This window comes from Rhipicephalus microplus, chromosome 3 (assembly GCF_043290135.1).
Source record: "Rhipicephalus microplus isolate Deutch F79 chromosome 3, USDA_Rmic, whole genome shotgun sequence".
NCBI lineage: Eukaryota > Metazoa > Arthropoda > Arachnida > Ixodida > Ixodidae > Rhipicephalus > Rhipicephalus microplus.
In genome coordinates this window covers 237760113-237776781 of record NC_134702.1, presented here as the reverse complement: position 1 = coordinate 237776781, position 16669 = coordinate 237760113, and the positions used below count along the sequence as shown (strand labels likewise).

General features: G+C 46.5%; 1 protein-coding gene across 1 annotated transcript in view; it reads left to right on the top strand.

Moving 5' to 3' along the window:
• Positions 1-14624, top strand: part of LOC119187955 (serine/threonine-protein phosphatase PP1-beta) — a 102694-nt gene extending 88070 nt beyond the window's left edge. Inside the window, exon 7 of the mRNA XM_075890827.1 lies at positions 13590-14624. Coding sequence (XP_075746942.1) covers positions 13590-13592 — 3 coding nt within the window. The 3' untranslated portion in view covers positions 13593-14624. The remainder of the gene's footprint in view (positions 1-13589) is intronic.
• Positions 14625-16669: the final 2045 nt, after the last annotated feature.

The following is a 16669-nucleotide window of genomic DNA, read 5'->3' as shown; positions in this document are numbered from 1 at the left end:
GACAAAGGGTAGACGTCTTTTTTTGTCATGGCATTTAGGCAACGATAGTCTACGCAGAATCTCCATGAATTATCCTTCTTCCTGACTAAAATGACAGGAGCTGCCCACGGACTACACGATTCTTGTATGACGCCCTTCTTCAGCATGTCTTTAACAACTTGCTCAGCGATGACTTTCCTTTCGGAAGGTGATACGCGATAGGGCTTCTGGCGTATTGGTTGTGCTTGGCCTGTATAGATGCGGTGGTGCCTACGTGAAGACGGTGGCGTAACGGTTGACGTCTCGTTTTGGGCAAAGTAAAAGACTGAGGCATAGCCTGTGATCACCTCCTGCAGCAGCGACCGTTCAGTTGAAGGAAGTGACTTGATCATACGGTTAATGCTGGCAGAATAGTCGGGGTACGAATTGGCGTGGGTTTCTTTTACATCCACCGACAGTTGAAGTGACTGTATGGTACTTTGCTCTTGAAAGCTTGCCAAGTCCTGCAGGCAGATATATAGGCTGCGCGGAAACGTTCACAGTCCACAAATTGGCACAACCATCGACGATGAGCACGAGGCAACGAGGCACAATAACGTTTTTCTTAAGTGCGGCTCGGCTAAATCATAGTAGTAACCCGCACAAGAACGTGAAGAGTTCAAACGCACAAACATTGCGCTATGCGGGGCAAGCAGACGTCTTCAGACACAAAAAACACGTTCGAGCTGTCATCAACGGTATCTTCCATCAATGGAGAGGGCAACACGGGACGAAATATAATCTCACCACTACCATGCACAATCCAAAGTGGCACCACATTCACGCAAAAAATCTATAGACGGAGCACGCCTATCTCGCACGCCTTCGGCGGTATATCCTCGCTCCTAGAGACGCCATAATTTGTTTACAACTGCCAAGGCGCGCCTCTCTAGCATGGAATGCAGTGGCTCTAGAAGTTTAAAATGCGAAAAAGCGCCTGTTCACGCTGCGCCCGCTTTTAAAATGTCAGCTGGGGACCACTGATCTGTCATCGGATGCGACAACCAACGCAAGAGGAAGAGATTGCTGAGCACTGCCTGTGAAGCTCACAGCGTATAGCGGGAATCGTGCTGGTGCAGTGTTTTGCGATTGCACAGATTTCCATCCACAATGAAAAACGCTGAGCTCCGCCACCGTAGGATATATTCGCAATCAGCAGGAAAAACTCCAAGCCATCTGAAGTGTACTAGTAAGTTTGCTTATTGCGTTTATTCAAGCGCGACTCAAGTTGTTTCACTTTACAGCAGCGATTTGCATGCAGTATGCCTGTAGTGTGAGGAACAAAACTATTGCCGTAGTCTTTCGCAGGCCGCATGTCAATATTAAGATATACGTATTACGACTCACGCGTGGATGCACGCACCGCGCATGCTTAGTACAACTGCAACGGCCTACCATCGCGATGCGTGAATGGCGCGAAAAGCATGACTTTCGACCCGGTCGAACTGCGACGTGCCTTGATTGTCATTAGGCGAATCTACACGTGCTTTCAGCCGCCGTCACCGCAGCATTTTAAATACTGTTCTTGTTCTGGCTGGCACTTTTGCAGCACGTGTGTGTTCCGAGTGCCCGGCAGGACTGACAATTGATACACATGCGGTGCATGAGCGTGAGCTGGAACCAGATTGTAGCACTACGTTGACGCCAGCTTACAGCACAAATTCTGCCTTAATTGTCACAGCCAAGGCACGCCGCAGTTCGACTGAGTTGAAAGCAACGCTTTCCGCTGTTCGCGTTTCTTTCAATCGCAATAATACGTACCTTATGAAGCTGCTTCTGTAATCTGCAATGCACGGGCTGCAGACATTCCGGACTGTCGAGGAAGGTCTCCTCGACGTTTCACACGAAATCAGCATAAACTTTCAGCGCAGGAACAGCGCGAAACATGCTTACAGCCGGACTCAAGTTGTGAAGTTTCGTGTTTGATTTGCAGAGTGTCTGCTCACCTGGCAGTTGAGAGTGTTGCTTCGCCGCGCTTTCAACAGACGGCGCCACGCGCTTTTCTATATGGCAGCAAGCAGTGAGCTCGCTGTGTTCTGGGGCCGGATTCACAAAACTCACTTACGAAAACATTTTTGTGCAAGAGAAACTTTGTTGCGGCCCGTGTGCTCAGATTTGGGCGCACGTTAAAGAACCCCAGGTGGTCGAAATTTCCGGAGCCCTCCACTACGGCGTCTCTCATAATCATATGGTGGTTTTGGGACATTAAACCCCACAAATCAATCAATCAGAAATTTTGTTGCGTAAGTCGATTCACGAATCGGAAAAAAACGTCGTAAGAAGTCATCGTCGTCACATCGGCCGCTGCAATAAAGCGCACATGTCAGCGATGGTGATGCAGGTGCTATATTTGCTTACGTCACCGAAAAGTGCTCGTAAGTGAATTCACAAAGCAAAATTTTGCGTAAAACAGCGTGGCCAGGAAAAAATCTTAAGAGTGGTCCGGACCACTCTTAGGAACAATGTGGCTACTTAGAACCTGCCGCCGCGGCGGTATACTTTGGTGCCCTGGCTGGTTCCGAGTTTGTTCACGCCCATGAAGGGCTGCCTGATGACTGCTGGTGCGTTTTTATTTCTTTCGGCGCTTTGAGTTTCATGTGTTGTTTCCCTTGTACGCAGTGGATGGTATTGACAACCACCGTCGTCCAATAAGTTCGAAGTCGTAGTAATTGAAGAATCCTATTGGGCGTCATTGGTGTAAAATTATGCTTGTAAAGATTTGTGATTGGATGAAAACCAATGTGCTACGTGAATGGTCGGTGCGTTCAAACGCGACACGGCATAGGATCAACCTTATTTGTTATGTTGTCGTGTTGTGCGCCATCTCAACCAATTGAAAGTACGACTCGAGATCCTTGTCTCATTAGTGGAAATTACTACCAGTTAAAGCGGTTATTGCGAGCACATTCCTTGCATGCTATTGGAAATAAAAATGAGAGTAACTTTTTAGTGAGTGGTTCATGAAGCTTGGGCTCTAGTGTACTTCGATTGGCTCTAACTGTCCAATGGGTCCGATTTCTGAAATACAGCTGTCGATACACTTTCGGACGATCTGGAACGGATCTATACTTGGACCCTTGTTGTTTAACTTGTACATAAACGATCTTGCTTATATACCATATTCCCAAAGTGTAATTATGTATGCTGATGATACAAATGTATTTTTTGCTGGAAAGTCGCTGCAAATGCTACAAATTTCAATAAATAATTACTTAAAACTACTTATGTCGTGGTTGCACAGCAACCAATTGCAACTCAATGTCAATAAAACAAAATACATTATTTTTGCCCCTATTAACAAGCCGATCAATTTTAAGCTAGCAATACTGTTTCAAAATGTGCAAATAGAACAGGTAGAGGCTCATAAATTCCTGGGCATATGGTTTAGAGGCGATATGTCCTGGACGACACATGTGGAAAAATTGTCCGCTGAACTGAGTAAAATCACGGGATGCTTTAATAAAATCCGGGATCTGATACCGCTCTGGCTTAAAAAAGTATTATATTACTCCATGTTCTACTCTCGCCTTACATATTGCATGCTAGTCTGGGGTACAACATACTCAAAGAATTATCAGAAATTGATAATATTGCAAAAGAGAGTCCTTAGATGCTTTGAAAACTACACAGGTAGGCTTCGAGATTTGCGAACGCATGATTTGTTTATTAAACACAATTTGCTAAAAGCTAACCAAATGTACTATTATAGAATATTTCAGCATATAAAAAAGAACAAGCTCTACACAGCTAAATCACCCCAATCAAAATGTCGTTATTCTCTACGCAATGAAACTAGGGTAATACCGAAGTTCCGAACAGCTTATGGCCGGCAGCATATAGGCTACCAGGTTCCGCATTTAATAAATCACCTAAGCCCCCTTGATTTTAATACTATGTCGAAAAAATCTATGAAACTGTATATTATAAATCATCAATTGGAATATGTATGATGCGTATCTTTTTTCGTGTCATACTGTTATGTTTTTTGTTTTTTTTCACAAATGAATAATGCCATTCACACTCGTTGCCTATGTTATATTTTACTGAAGTCAGTATATTTTATTCTGTATAATAATAATCTTATGTATTTTGCGACTGTTTATTGTGCATATTTCTTTGGTATTCCGGGCTGCTTATCCGGATTGATTTGATTTAACCTACATGTTATCTTTTTATCATGTATTATTCATCAGATGGTCTGTATACTGCTTATATGATCTTTAATTTCATATGAATTTCTGTGATGAATTTTGTATTGCCATATGTACCGCTGATGCTGAGTGCCAACAGGAGTGGGAGCCCTTTGTCAGGCCTTTGTAGCCTTTTGCTCCTGCTCCTTGTTTCTGTAATGGAAGCAAAATATACTTCAAACTTCAAACTTCAAACTTCAAACTTACTTTGTAAACCGAAAGTATTAGGGGGTGCGTGATTACGCATGGAACTACAAACAAATCAAGCATTGTCACCTTCACTGTTCAGAAGCCGATATGGACCGTGATAATATGGCAAGCAGTCGAGATGAAATTACCCTATAGTAAGTTTAAATGACACCAGAAATACGCAAACTGTCACGATTCTGGAGCAAACCTTGGCTGAATTCGTCCCTGCGACAATTACCAGCCGTTTAACTTGGCGCACGAACATCATTCAAAGGTAGAGCGAGCCACTGAGATGTACTTTGTACAACGCAGCGACCACTTGACCTGGGAATAATTGCGTTGCGAAGGCGAATCCCCCATCGCATGCTCTGATCGAAGCGACGACAAACGCGAGCAGACGGCGGCTTGGCCGACCGGCACAGCTTATGATTGGTTATGAAGCAATACCCTCATCGTCAGCTCACTCCGTGGCGTTGCCAAAACACTTATTTCATCTGGCGCGCATGTCGTGTTCATCGTATCACCCCCTCGCACATAATAACAAATTTTGTCACACCGTAAAAAATGCGCACATACTTTCCAAGAGCTCTCTTACGTACTGCGCAGTTGTCGAAAACAACATGACGCCGCAAACAGCATATCGGTCAGTGCGAATTTTAGCAAACGCTTCTCGCATGAGTTACTTCAGCGTTCGACCGGATGCGTTGTGATTGCAGCAGCTCTTTCGGTGCGTGTAAGCAGTGTGTGTTCCCAGCTTGCATTTCTAGCTTTAGGCACGCGTTTCTAGCTTTAGTTCCTAGCGTGCTGGGTGATTTAAAAATACATAAAAAAGAACATACTTCTGCCTCGTCGCGCTCGCTTCCTTTTAAGCATTTATGCCGCACATTTCAAAAATATTGCACCTCTGGTTCCCTTGGCGTAGGAATTTCGAGTCAGTACGTGAAGGAGATGTTTTTACAAAATTACGCTGTCCAGTTCTAAAATTAAATTGTTATACGCACAGAGCTGGTCTTGCTCCTTCCCCTTTCCGCTCATTTGTAACAACGATAAAACAAAGGAGGATTATTTTAGGGGCGAAGCTCCTTATAGCGGCACCCGTTCGTCCCCCGTAGTATGTAACAAGTATAACATTCTGACCTCCAAGGTGGTGCTGGTGAGAGACTTCTTCTGTGCGTTTTTGAACAATAAAAAATAGTGCTCAATGTAAATGTCAATGGCTGCTAATGGGAAATGAGAGACAGGAGCATTCGGCTTTTAGTTAACGCGCAGGCTGCGATCACCATTATAGAAGCCATTGGCATGTACATTGAGCACTATCTGACAAGAAAGAGTTGCTACGTTATACTCGCTGGGTGTAACCTCCTTAGCTTTAGAAAGGTTTAGCGAGCGTTGAGCCGCAGTGCCATGAATACAATGAACTTTATACCATGAATGAACTCGAGGTGGTTAAAAATGGGAAGTAGATACGAAGCGCAAGCCATAAGAAAGTAAAAGCCGAATTCTCCGCCTCTCATTTTCCATTAGCAGCCATTGGCATGTACATTGAACACTATCTGACTGAAAAAGTTTGCTACGCCATACTCGCTGGGCATAACCTCCTTGGTTTTCGAAAGGTTTAGCGAGCGTTCGACCGCAGTGCCATGAATACAGTGAACCATGAACTCGAGGTGGTTAAAGGTGGAAAGTGGACCCGAAGTGCAAGCCGTAAGAAAGTGTGCGTGTGCCACCTCTCGTTTAGTCTTTGGAATGTCCGCTGGATGGCGGTGAACGGACTGACACACGCACGGACGGACAGACAGAGGGGCGCACGTACGGATGGACAGACAGAAAGATGGCCGCAAAAAGAGATGGACGGACAGACAGACGAATGAACAAACGGACGGATGCACCGAGGATCAGACAGATAGGCGGACGCAAGAACGAATGGACAGACAGACTGACGAACGCTGCGCCCCACCAATCATCATTCACTCCGTGGATATGCTGTGATTTTTTTTATCGTGTATCTATTTACTGAGGAAGAAAGTTCTTAAAGCGGCCTTCAATATGATTAGATGGGATTTCATTATATATACTATTTTTCCCTGGGAGCCTATCCATTGGGTCGTTATCACCGGGATATCAGTCCTCTGCAGAAAGATTCTTAATTGACTCAGGGCGGTTATTACTTCAAATATCTAATAAACCAAAATTATTTCTTCTAACTCTGTTAGATAACAATAGATAAACAATTATCTAATCTTCTATGTAATCGCTTGTTGGCCGTTATTCAAGATTAGGTGTGAGCCATACATATAAGCAATTGATATAAGCCATCAGAATCATCATCATCACTATGTGGCAGCGCTCCTTCACTCTCTAATGCTACGATACTGTGGTCGGCGCATGTACTAAAGCCACACATTACCTAAACATGGTCTCCATCGCGGCGGGCGGAGAGCTGTGTACACATTATTTATTCTTTTTATACCGGGAAACAAACACAAATTTATTTTAGAGGCGAAGCTTCTTAATCCGTGGGTCGTGTCTTCGCGGTTTATGTAGTTGTAGGTAGAGACATGTTGTTTTTCATGAAATATTCACTGCATGACAATACTTCTAGATGATTGATATATGATAAAAAGATGCGAGATGGCGGTATTCGTAGTGTTCACTAGATGGACGGACGGATGGATGGACAGACAGACGCATGGACGAATGGACAGACGGACGGACGCATTGGCGGATGGACGGACGCACAAACAGACACCTGGACAGATGGGCGCGTGGACGGACGCCCGGATTGACGGGTGAATCAATGGACGAACGCAGGGACGGTCGCACGAACAAACGCATGAACGAACGCACATACGGGCGGAAGCAAGAACGAACTGACAAACGGAAGCGCAGACGGGCTGACGGACGCTTCGCCCTACTCATCATCATTCACTCCGTGGATATGCTGTAATTTTTTTAAAGGTGAGCTGAACATTCAACTATAATCCATCAGTGATTTCTGGTTTCCGCATGACACGAAAGCTATTTTTTCGGCTAACGTAATTACCACGCGTATCAAGAGTTGAGGGTTCTTCGTTACCACATTAAGAGATATGTTCGATTCAGCGGCGACGTCATAAGTCCCGACGAAATTTACAAAAACATTCAGGTTTTCGGTACAAAACCAGCCACACGAAGAGGTCCACTCTGCGTCAGTTCGCGGTACAAGTGACAATCCTAACTGCTAGCAAACACAGTCAATATGACAAAGTTGCTCGGTTGTTTTTGTTGCACAGACACTAGTTCCATGGGTTTGTAGAGTCCCACTATAGAATAATGTTTTAATTGCGAAGCATTTGTTAGCGAACTTTGGCGACTTGGAGCGTATGTGTCTAAGCCGCCTACGACTTTTAACTCTCCTGGTCATTTCGATTATGGTATCAATACCAAACTTGGTATGACATAACATGACTGTATGAAGAACATAGTTCACAAGTCATAACATAAAAATCATGAAACGTATGTGAATGTCAATATTTACATTTCATGGTCCTGGAGTTCCTGCAGTGGTTTCGACCATATGGCATGTTGCGAAACTGGCATGGTATGACATGATTGCATGGCGAACACAAGCGAGAGACCATAACATGAAAATCATGACATGCGTCTCATGTAACAACATGACCACATGTCACGCTCATGATGCGCTCGTGGTCGTTTCGCTAGCGTCACATATACCAAATTTAGTATTACGGTATGTGAGTGGATGACAAAGATCATGTTTGCAACAATGTGAGTGGATGACAAAGGTCATCCACTCACATTGTTGCAAACATGATAATCATGAGGTGCGTGTTATGTAACAACGTGACTACATGCTACGCTCATGATGCACTCGCAGCCGTTTCGCTAGCTTCACGTGCACCAAACTCGGTATTACGCGACGCGAACGGAAAACTTAGGTAAATGAAACATCCAAACATGATAATCACGACATGCGTGTCATGTAACAACATGACTACATGCCACACTGATGATGCGCTCACGGCCGTTTCGCTAGCTTCACATATGCCAAATTTGGTACTGCGGGACGTCAATGAATGACGAAGGTATTTGACTGGTGCAAACATGATAATCATGACATGCGTGTAATGGGAGAAGATGACTACATGCCACCGTCAAGGCGCAAATATATTTCGACGTGACGTGGTGCGCGTGCTCGCCGGCGTTCATTTCGTCGCGTCACTCCGGCGTTGCCGCGCCAGGCGCCGGTCCTGCCATATACTCGCAGGCGCACGCCACGCTGCGTTTCTTTGACGCATGCGCGTTTCAGCGCTTCCGGCGTCCCTCCTTCACTAAAAGAGGAAGATAGCGTTGTCTGGGTAACGCTTCGGCGCGAAAAGCAGCATGCCGCGTTTTGTACCGGTTGCCTATTTCTCCTATTTTCCAGCCGTATCGCGGGGTGTACGCACTGTGGTAGCGCCCTGTAGGCCTTTTATGTCGAACGAGGAATGCATCAATCGCGACACCCATTTGCTTCGCCTCCAAATGCACCAAGCTGGCGGCCTGCGTTCTTCCCGTCGTGAGGCTATTCCTTGAGAGCCACTGACCTTCAATTCTTGTGCCCCACCAAACGCGACAAGTAACTGACCCCTTCCTCGTGTCTGTTTTTGCGTCCAACACATTTAAGGGGTGAGGCGTGGGTCTGTACACCCTCGATTTACGCAAAGGCGGTGCACTCGGTTCGTTCCGCTCACTCAGCTGGCGGCGATCAGCTGATCGATGCCGGTCTCCAGAGTTCTTGCTGATAACGAGATCCGGACGGGACTCTCCGGTTTTGTGCCCATATAGAGTCATGCTAGATTTGGCTAGCTGCCCGCGCCAAAAAAGAAGCGAGCCGCGTGGCTGCTGGCACAAAAGAAGCGAGCCACGAGGAATATTAGAGCGGCTGAGCTTTTGGCCTGGCTGGACGCGGCATCTGGTAACCCGTCTACGCTCGCGTCCCGAATAAAAGTTGAGACCACGGCACGGTCTCAAGCGCCACTTTCTCGTCTCACGTTCTTCAAGAAGCTGAATATTAGGTGTATTTGCGCATAAACAAAGAGCTACGAATTTCTCCCCGCTAGTCGTACGCGTCACCGAACCGTCATGGAGTGCTTGCTGGTTGACTCGCCAATACGACGGCGAAAACAAGAGCAGACGCAACGGCTCCACGCTCTAATAAAAATACCCCAGTCAATGATACTGTGAATTGCCACGGACCGATAAACTGAAGCTGTCGCCACCACACAGCCTTATCTACGTAGGGACTTGAAGGCTCTAAGTTCCGGCTTTAACTAGGAAATGTGAACACGTACTATAGAGGTAAATCGCGAAACGATCGCGGCCACGATCAGGTTTTTCTTGCCGTTGGTCTGCACGATTGCCGGAGCTATCTCAAAGGCCCCATTTTTGCATTTCATTGTTCCCTGAGAAAGTGTACACGTATCTCCATTTGCCGTGTATACAAACAGAAAACAATTATCAACAGAGCATTCTAGCAACAGTTCAACGTACAGGAAGTGAGTAATCGATGGTGAATGCAAACGCGAATGCGAAAATCATCAAAACCTTTCGTGCCGGATAAAGCGAGCTTCGTACCACTGATCGTAAAATACATTGCTTGTGTATGTACTTTATCGCTTTGGCATCATGTGCGCGTCCAAGTTGAACGCATTTATGCGTTAAAGAACGCACGTCGGAGTGCTTGCGTCTAACTCCATGTCGTGCAATAGTCGCATGTACTTAAAATCCCACTTGCAGCATGCCGATGCAACTGAAATATCTTTTGCATTGTACCGACAGTTCGTTTTGATAATCTTCCTATTTTTATGAAGTGAGGTTGTATTGAAGGAACAAGCCTGCCAGGTCTTTGATTTTCAGGAAACCGCGCCTCAAGACTAACGAAACTGGAGGGCCTATGCACGTTCGCATGCAGGCGGCTCTTTTTCCAGTGCTCATTTATGGCCGGTGCGGCAATGGGGACGCTGGTGACAACGTGCTTCGCAGCGCCACCTGGGAAGAGCGTGACGTATATTCAGAGAGGCCACGTTAAAACGTCAAAAAGCTTCCATGTGTCCCGAATGCATTCTCCAAAAATATTGCATCCACGCAGCCCCCCTCCCCCACCCCGGAGTTTCAAAGCTATCAGCAAGTGCAACGACTACGGTCGTCAGACTATTCAGACGCTTTTCTGGTGGCTACCACGGAATCGTTGCTAGTGAAATTAATAGGGCAGGGCTGGAGAAAAGCCGCACACAAAAACCACACGAGGCTTCAGGTGATCCCATACATCTATTAAGTAGCGCATGTCCTCCAGAAAGTGTACAATAGGAACAATATGCCGATAGCCTTTTCAGCGCCGCGCAAGCTGTCGAAGTTGGGTGCACGTGTCCCAGGTGAGGTTAAAAAAAAAGGAAAAATCGTGCAATTAACCATACAAAGCAATGCGTGGATGGTGCGGTGGGAGCTCTGGTAAGTTTTACTTACGAGAGCTTGGGAGCTCTTGTAAGTGGACTGAGCTCTGGTAAGTTTTACATCTGTGAAACAGGCTCGTGATCATAAGTTGGCGCGCACAGATAATAAGGGCGCTAGCATCTTCCTGTGCGGTGAGTGGCTGTGTACCTTTGTTTGCTGGTTTGAAGTTTCTGGGAAGAAGCAGAGAAAAGGTACTCGCGAACGAGCGTTTTACACGAACATGAATGGCGCAGATTGCTTCAGCCACAGGTAACTGCGTTTGCGGGAGCGAAAATGTCAATTGATTTACCTCAAAATGCAACAGATGTTATGTGATTAGCTTTTTTTATGTGTGCTCAGGCGTGCTTGTGACGTATGTTTTATATAATTCCCCTAATTTGTTCGTAATAAAATCAGTAAGTAGTGAGCGGCCGTCCTGTTTTTCTGTCTCACGTGTACCGTCTTTTCTTTTTGGAGCTCTGTAATGATTTTAGATTTCACAATTGATAGTGTGAATATGATCTATTGCTGAGTATCCTGTACGAAATCCTGCTTCGTACTACGGCGGATTGAATTTGAAGGTGTTCGCAATTATATCAGCTATTATCTTCGTAAATAGCTTCTAGACAAAGAATGGTGCGCTGATGGTCATGTAATTTTTCAAGACGACCTTCCTTCATATCGATTAATATTGTCAGCATTCTTTGAAGAGTGTCGCACCCTCTCCATCAAAAGAGTGTACAGAGTGGCTAATTTTTCTAAAACAATCTTTCCTCAATTTTTCAACAGCTTTGACTGACCCGATCCTCGCTATTGACTTTGCCTGTTTGCACTTCCTCCAAGGCTGTCTTTTTATTCTGTTGTTACTGGTGGGATATCCGAATACTCCGGGCTACCACTGCTCTTTACATTATCGTCCTGGGTTCCCGATTACTGTACAGATTTATGGAAAACAAATCAATTACTGTAACATGAGCAAGTAATGAAAAGCAAAGTCACTACCAGTATGGGTAAGATTGTTAAAGAAGCACTGTTACAGCATGTGTTAAGTCCGGGATTGATGGCTTTAGTGTGGGTTGCGCTAGTTAGAGGAGCTGACAAATGATCTCATCAACACCCAACTTGACGAAAACTGCCCTAGAAACTTTGGATTAAGGTTAGCCACTGTCCACGCGGTGAATCAACACTGTTTTTTTTGCCATCATCAGTGTCTAAAGATCTTGTGTTTCTTCATTAGTCCCGATGACACTGATAAAGAAGGTGTCGATGGAGCCACTTCAGATCGGGCCTAGCGTCATGATGACTTGACAACACTACAGCTACGCAAACCCTCAGAGGAGAGTGGGGAGTGGCCTGGCTTGGACTGCAGTGTGACCATGGTAGACATTCACACTTCAGTGACTAAGCTAACAGGTCCACATTACATGTAGTCAACACACATACATTACCTTCTAGATCAGCAATAGTAAGTTAAGCATGCTTTGTGACAACGGCATTATATCAAGCAAGAGTGACATCTAACGACGCACTGTGGGCTGTCCACATGTTTAGTTGTGAGCTTACATTACGTTATTACGAGTGGAAGCGACGCAAAGTTGTCCAAAATAAACGAGCATATTCGAATTTTCAGCATCCTAATAGTCTATATTGTCACCCCTCGCCAGAAGTGTGGGATACCGTGTGGGTGGAAGGATGGATCCCAACATGAAAAGATAACCGTTTAATCACCTATAAAATAGCATCGGGTGCATGAGCATTCATACGCTACGCTTGTTTGGTGTAGCAGAGCAATGACAATCTTGTGAGCTTGCCGCCTGATTTTGTAGACACCAACGGCGACGTATGCCACGGGTGACGCTGAGGTGGCGATGTGGCAGTGGCCGCCATGGCAGCCATGTCCCGCCGAGCAAAATCATAGGGGGAGGCTGCGCGGAATCCTGCGCAGATTGTGTCGCTACAGTAATGACGAACAATTGATCATGCTGGCAACCAGCGCTTCGATCGGCTTGTCTTTTGAGTCTACGTGTAGTGCGTGTGGCGCGCTACATGCTGTAATTGTGAAATCTATTTACTCCTTTAAAACGCTAGACTAAACAGGCTGCTTCTGCAGGAGTAGAAAGAGAAAGGCAGGGTTCAAGCAAACTTCGGTGTGCGTGCATCTACGTCATCTACATCTACAAGATGCACACATTTTATTCAGGGTAGCTCCTTCCCTTCCCGTTACATTTCACGCATTATATAGGCGGGACTGATGGCCATGTGAAGCAGGGGCGCAGGCAGAAATATTCTTCCTGGGGGAGGAGGGGGGGGGGGGGGCATCGCTTTGATTTTAAGTGGGGACCTTACAGGCAAACGGCGATCGGGAAAAAAATTCAGAAGGGTGTGGTGGTGTGCCACCCCCTGTCTACGCCACTAATGTGAGGGCGTCGGTACGCAGGCAATCTGCCAGTACCTACATGCAAAAAATATTGTCTACAATTTTTACTCGGCAAAGGAGGAGTAAGCTTTTGTCTGCGCGTAAAGCAAATAAACAAGCAAATTGATGTTTCACACGGTGCTGCAGAGTCAAGAGCGCGTGTTCAGTGCTAGTCAGCAGACGTCTTGTGTCGTTTTCAGGTTTAAGCAATTAACACACAAAAGCTGGCTTGCCTTCTAATTGTCATTTTTCTAAGTGCACCCTCGTATAGCACTCATGAATTGACTTTCTCTTCCTTGTTGCAGTGAATGGGTGCTCAAAAGGAGGGACGAAAAAAAGGCCCTCAACCATGCCTTTGCGGGCGAAGGGAGGCTGCACCAGGCTTTTCTTATTTTTTTTATCCGGTTACAAGACAACCAAGCAACCCCACTGGAAGAACGTCCAACCATGCCTCTGCGGGCGAAGAGAGGCTGCACCAGGCTTTTCTTATTGTTTTTTAATCTGGTAACAAGACAACCAAGCAACCCCACTGGAGGAAGGTGAGGGAAAGGAAGACCACCACCATGGCAGCAGTGGATGCAACTCAATTACCAACATGGAACCACACGATACGTGAGGGTCCCAGGTCATCAGACGGGACATCTACTGGCCCTCAACGTTCGCGGGACAGCGGGCTCCTGGAAAATGCCGAGCAACACATTTCTCATGTGTGCCACTCTTGCGACGAAAGGACTTGTGATATCGGGGACAAAGGGACTGGTCTTACTTTTTTTTTTTACGTCGTGACCCCTCAGTGTCTTTCGCATGTTGTGTCAACTGGGTGATAACAATTGCTGAGGCAGACTGACTGCTTAAACCGTTGCGCGCGTTCAGGAACACCTCGGGATACTCATTGGGTTGATTTTTTTTGCTCGCCTAGAAAAGCAGCTGTGCTTTTCCTCCCCACAGTGCCTTCTTGCTAGGAACTTTACTTTTTTCCTATGCAAGTCTCCCTTCCTCTCCGGATCATCAGGCCATGGCGCCGCCCCAGTCTTACCATTACCATTCCTGTACATGCACTTCTCTTCTGCCCCTGGCAAGGTTTCATGAAATGTACCACAAAAATTGGTGCGCCTTGGTGCACCATTTCTGACGAGCACCACTTTGATGGTCGCTCCCAACCGTCCCCCCTTTGACCCCCTCATTTTTTGCTTCTAACTTTAACTGTTTTTATTTACTCTTTCTCAGTCCTCATTGCTTTTTTTCTCTCTCTCCAATGCTGGTTTTCTCTCATTTTTTTCGACATTTTTCTTTCAAGTCGCACTGTTGCTATTGACAATAAAGTGTGGTTTCTTTCCCCAGCAGGCACCTAACCCTTGAAAGATAAGATGTGACGGTGTTGACCGCTGCGTGAAGAGCCGGTGAAAACAGCTCAGAGATATGGAATAGTGAGGCCTTCCTTGATTTCTTGTCACAGGGGTCACAGCTGTGCAAGTAATCGAGCCCTTGTTGTTACTTATATTTAGAGCTCATTCACACTTGACAGACGCTGAATGACCATCTGCGACAAGCAAATTGACTCATATCAGTGTCACACAGGCATTTTTAATCGCGATCAGTCTCGATCCGGCCCCGCCGCGGTGGTCTAGTGGCTAAGGTACTCGGCTGCTGACCCGCAGGTCACGTGATCAAACCCCGGCTGCGGCGGCTACATTTCTGATGTAGGCGGAAATGCTATAGGCCCGTGTGCTCAGATTTGGGTGCACGTTAAAAAAACGCCAGGTGGTCGAAATTTTCAGAGCTCTCCACCACGGTGTCTCTTATAATCATATGGTGGTTTTGGGACGTTGAACCCAACATATTGCTACCCACACGTAGTGGGTCAACGGCAACGCATAATGCCACCCGCACGTAGTGGGTCGACAGCAAGAGCGGCTCTTAGTCTGGAGGAAAAAAGAATATCCCGTGCTTTTTTTCTGCTTGAGAGCCAGCCACTGATGCACCATCCTGGAGCTAGCTACTCGGTGGTTTAATAAACTCCCAGTACTTCTGATTCATCGTGACAAACAGGTGGAGGTGCTGGGTAGTCTCACGGATGCTGCAGACCCCACCAGGGAGCCGTGATACGAGTCTAGTGCCAGTCAACACCCCCGTGCATCAGACCAGCCGCCGAATCAGAAGATTGCCTCCGGAAGTCGACAATACTGCTCCTACCACGTCGACAAATATTGACCAGCGCTTCAGTGCAAATCACGCCAACCAGCACGAGAAGCACGACGTCGAACCGCTATACGTTCGAAAGCCCACGGGTACAGGTGACGTTCGAGGGCGTTGAGTACTCGTTGGCGGACTTCGACCGCGTAGCCACCTTGAATCAGTGGGACGACGCAGCGAAACTGGGTCGTGTCTATTTCTATATCGAAGACGGGGCACGTACGTGGTATCAGAATCGAGAGGAGCAGCTGACGACGTGGCCCGAATTCTCTCGTAGACTTCTGCAGACTTATGCCAGCTGAACGAGCTGAACGAGTTATTCTGGCCCGCGTCCAGTTGTCAAACGAAATTGTGACCACGTACATCGAAGACATGACGCACCTCTTCCAACGGGCCGATTCAAGAATAGGGAGTTTTAGTGCTGGGTACCCAAGCGGCTTGCGTACGCAGGATGTTGGGGCGGCGGTATCGCGCATGCGCGAAACCCCAAACAGATGCGTCGCAAGATCGCTGGGGCGATGGGGCCATGCGTCCGCGCGGTCCACCTTCGCAAGAACTCACGGTATCCGCACTGCGGTTACTCTAGCCGTCGAGTTAAAATGAGCCAAAGTGCGAGCACTTATAGCGATTACACGGTTTCAGCCAGATTTCCAAAGGTAGAATGGCCTGGAACATAGAAACTACAAGACATATGCCAGCCCCCGACCAGCTGAATAGGTGGCGCCATCTAGCGCGGCCATAGTGAAACAGACAACCACAACTTTGTTATTGCAGAAACATTGTGCATTGTACATCTGGTGCAAAAACTGCGCAGCGACAATACTACACATGAGTAACCTTTTTATTCATTTTCACCTCAAAAACAATACACGTAAGCTAACATGTTCATGACTGCGATTGCACGAAGTGTAACAAGATGTCGACACTGTCGTTACAATAACCTCGCATTTTTCACTTTTTTGCGTATACCAGATTACTGTACACCATAGAAAATGTGTCCTGATCACTATGTATGTTTAATTTAACATTTTAAATTATAAAACGACACAAATGATACTTACGCGACAAGACGCTATGGCTCTGCGAGTGCATGTGAACTTCGTGCGGCTTGCGTTTGCGTGCGTGCCACTGTGGCGCCAACTAAAAGGCATTCCGGTTGGGTATGGGTTGGGCACGCAACGCCGCGCGCTCC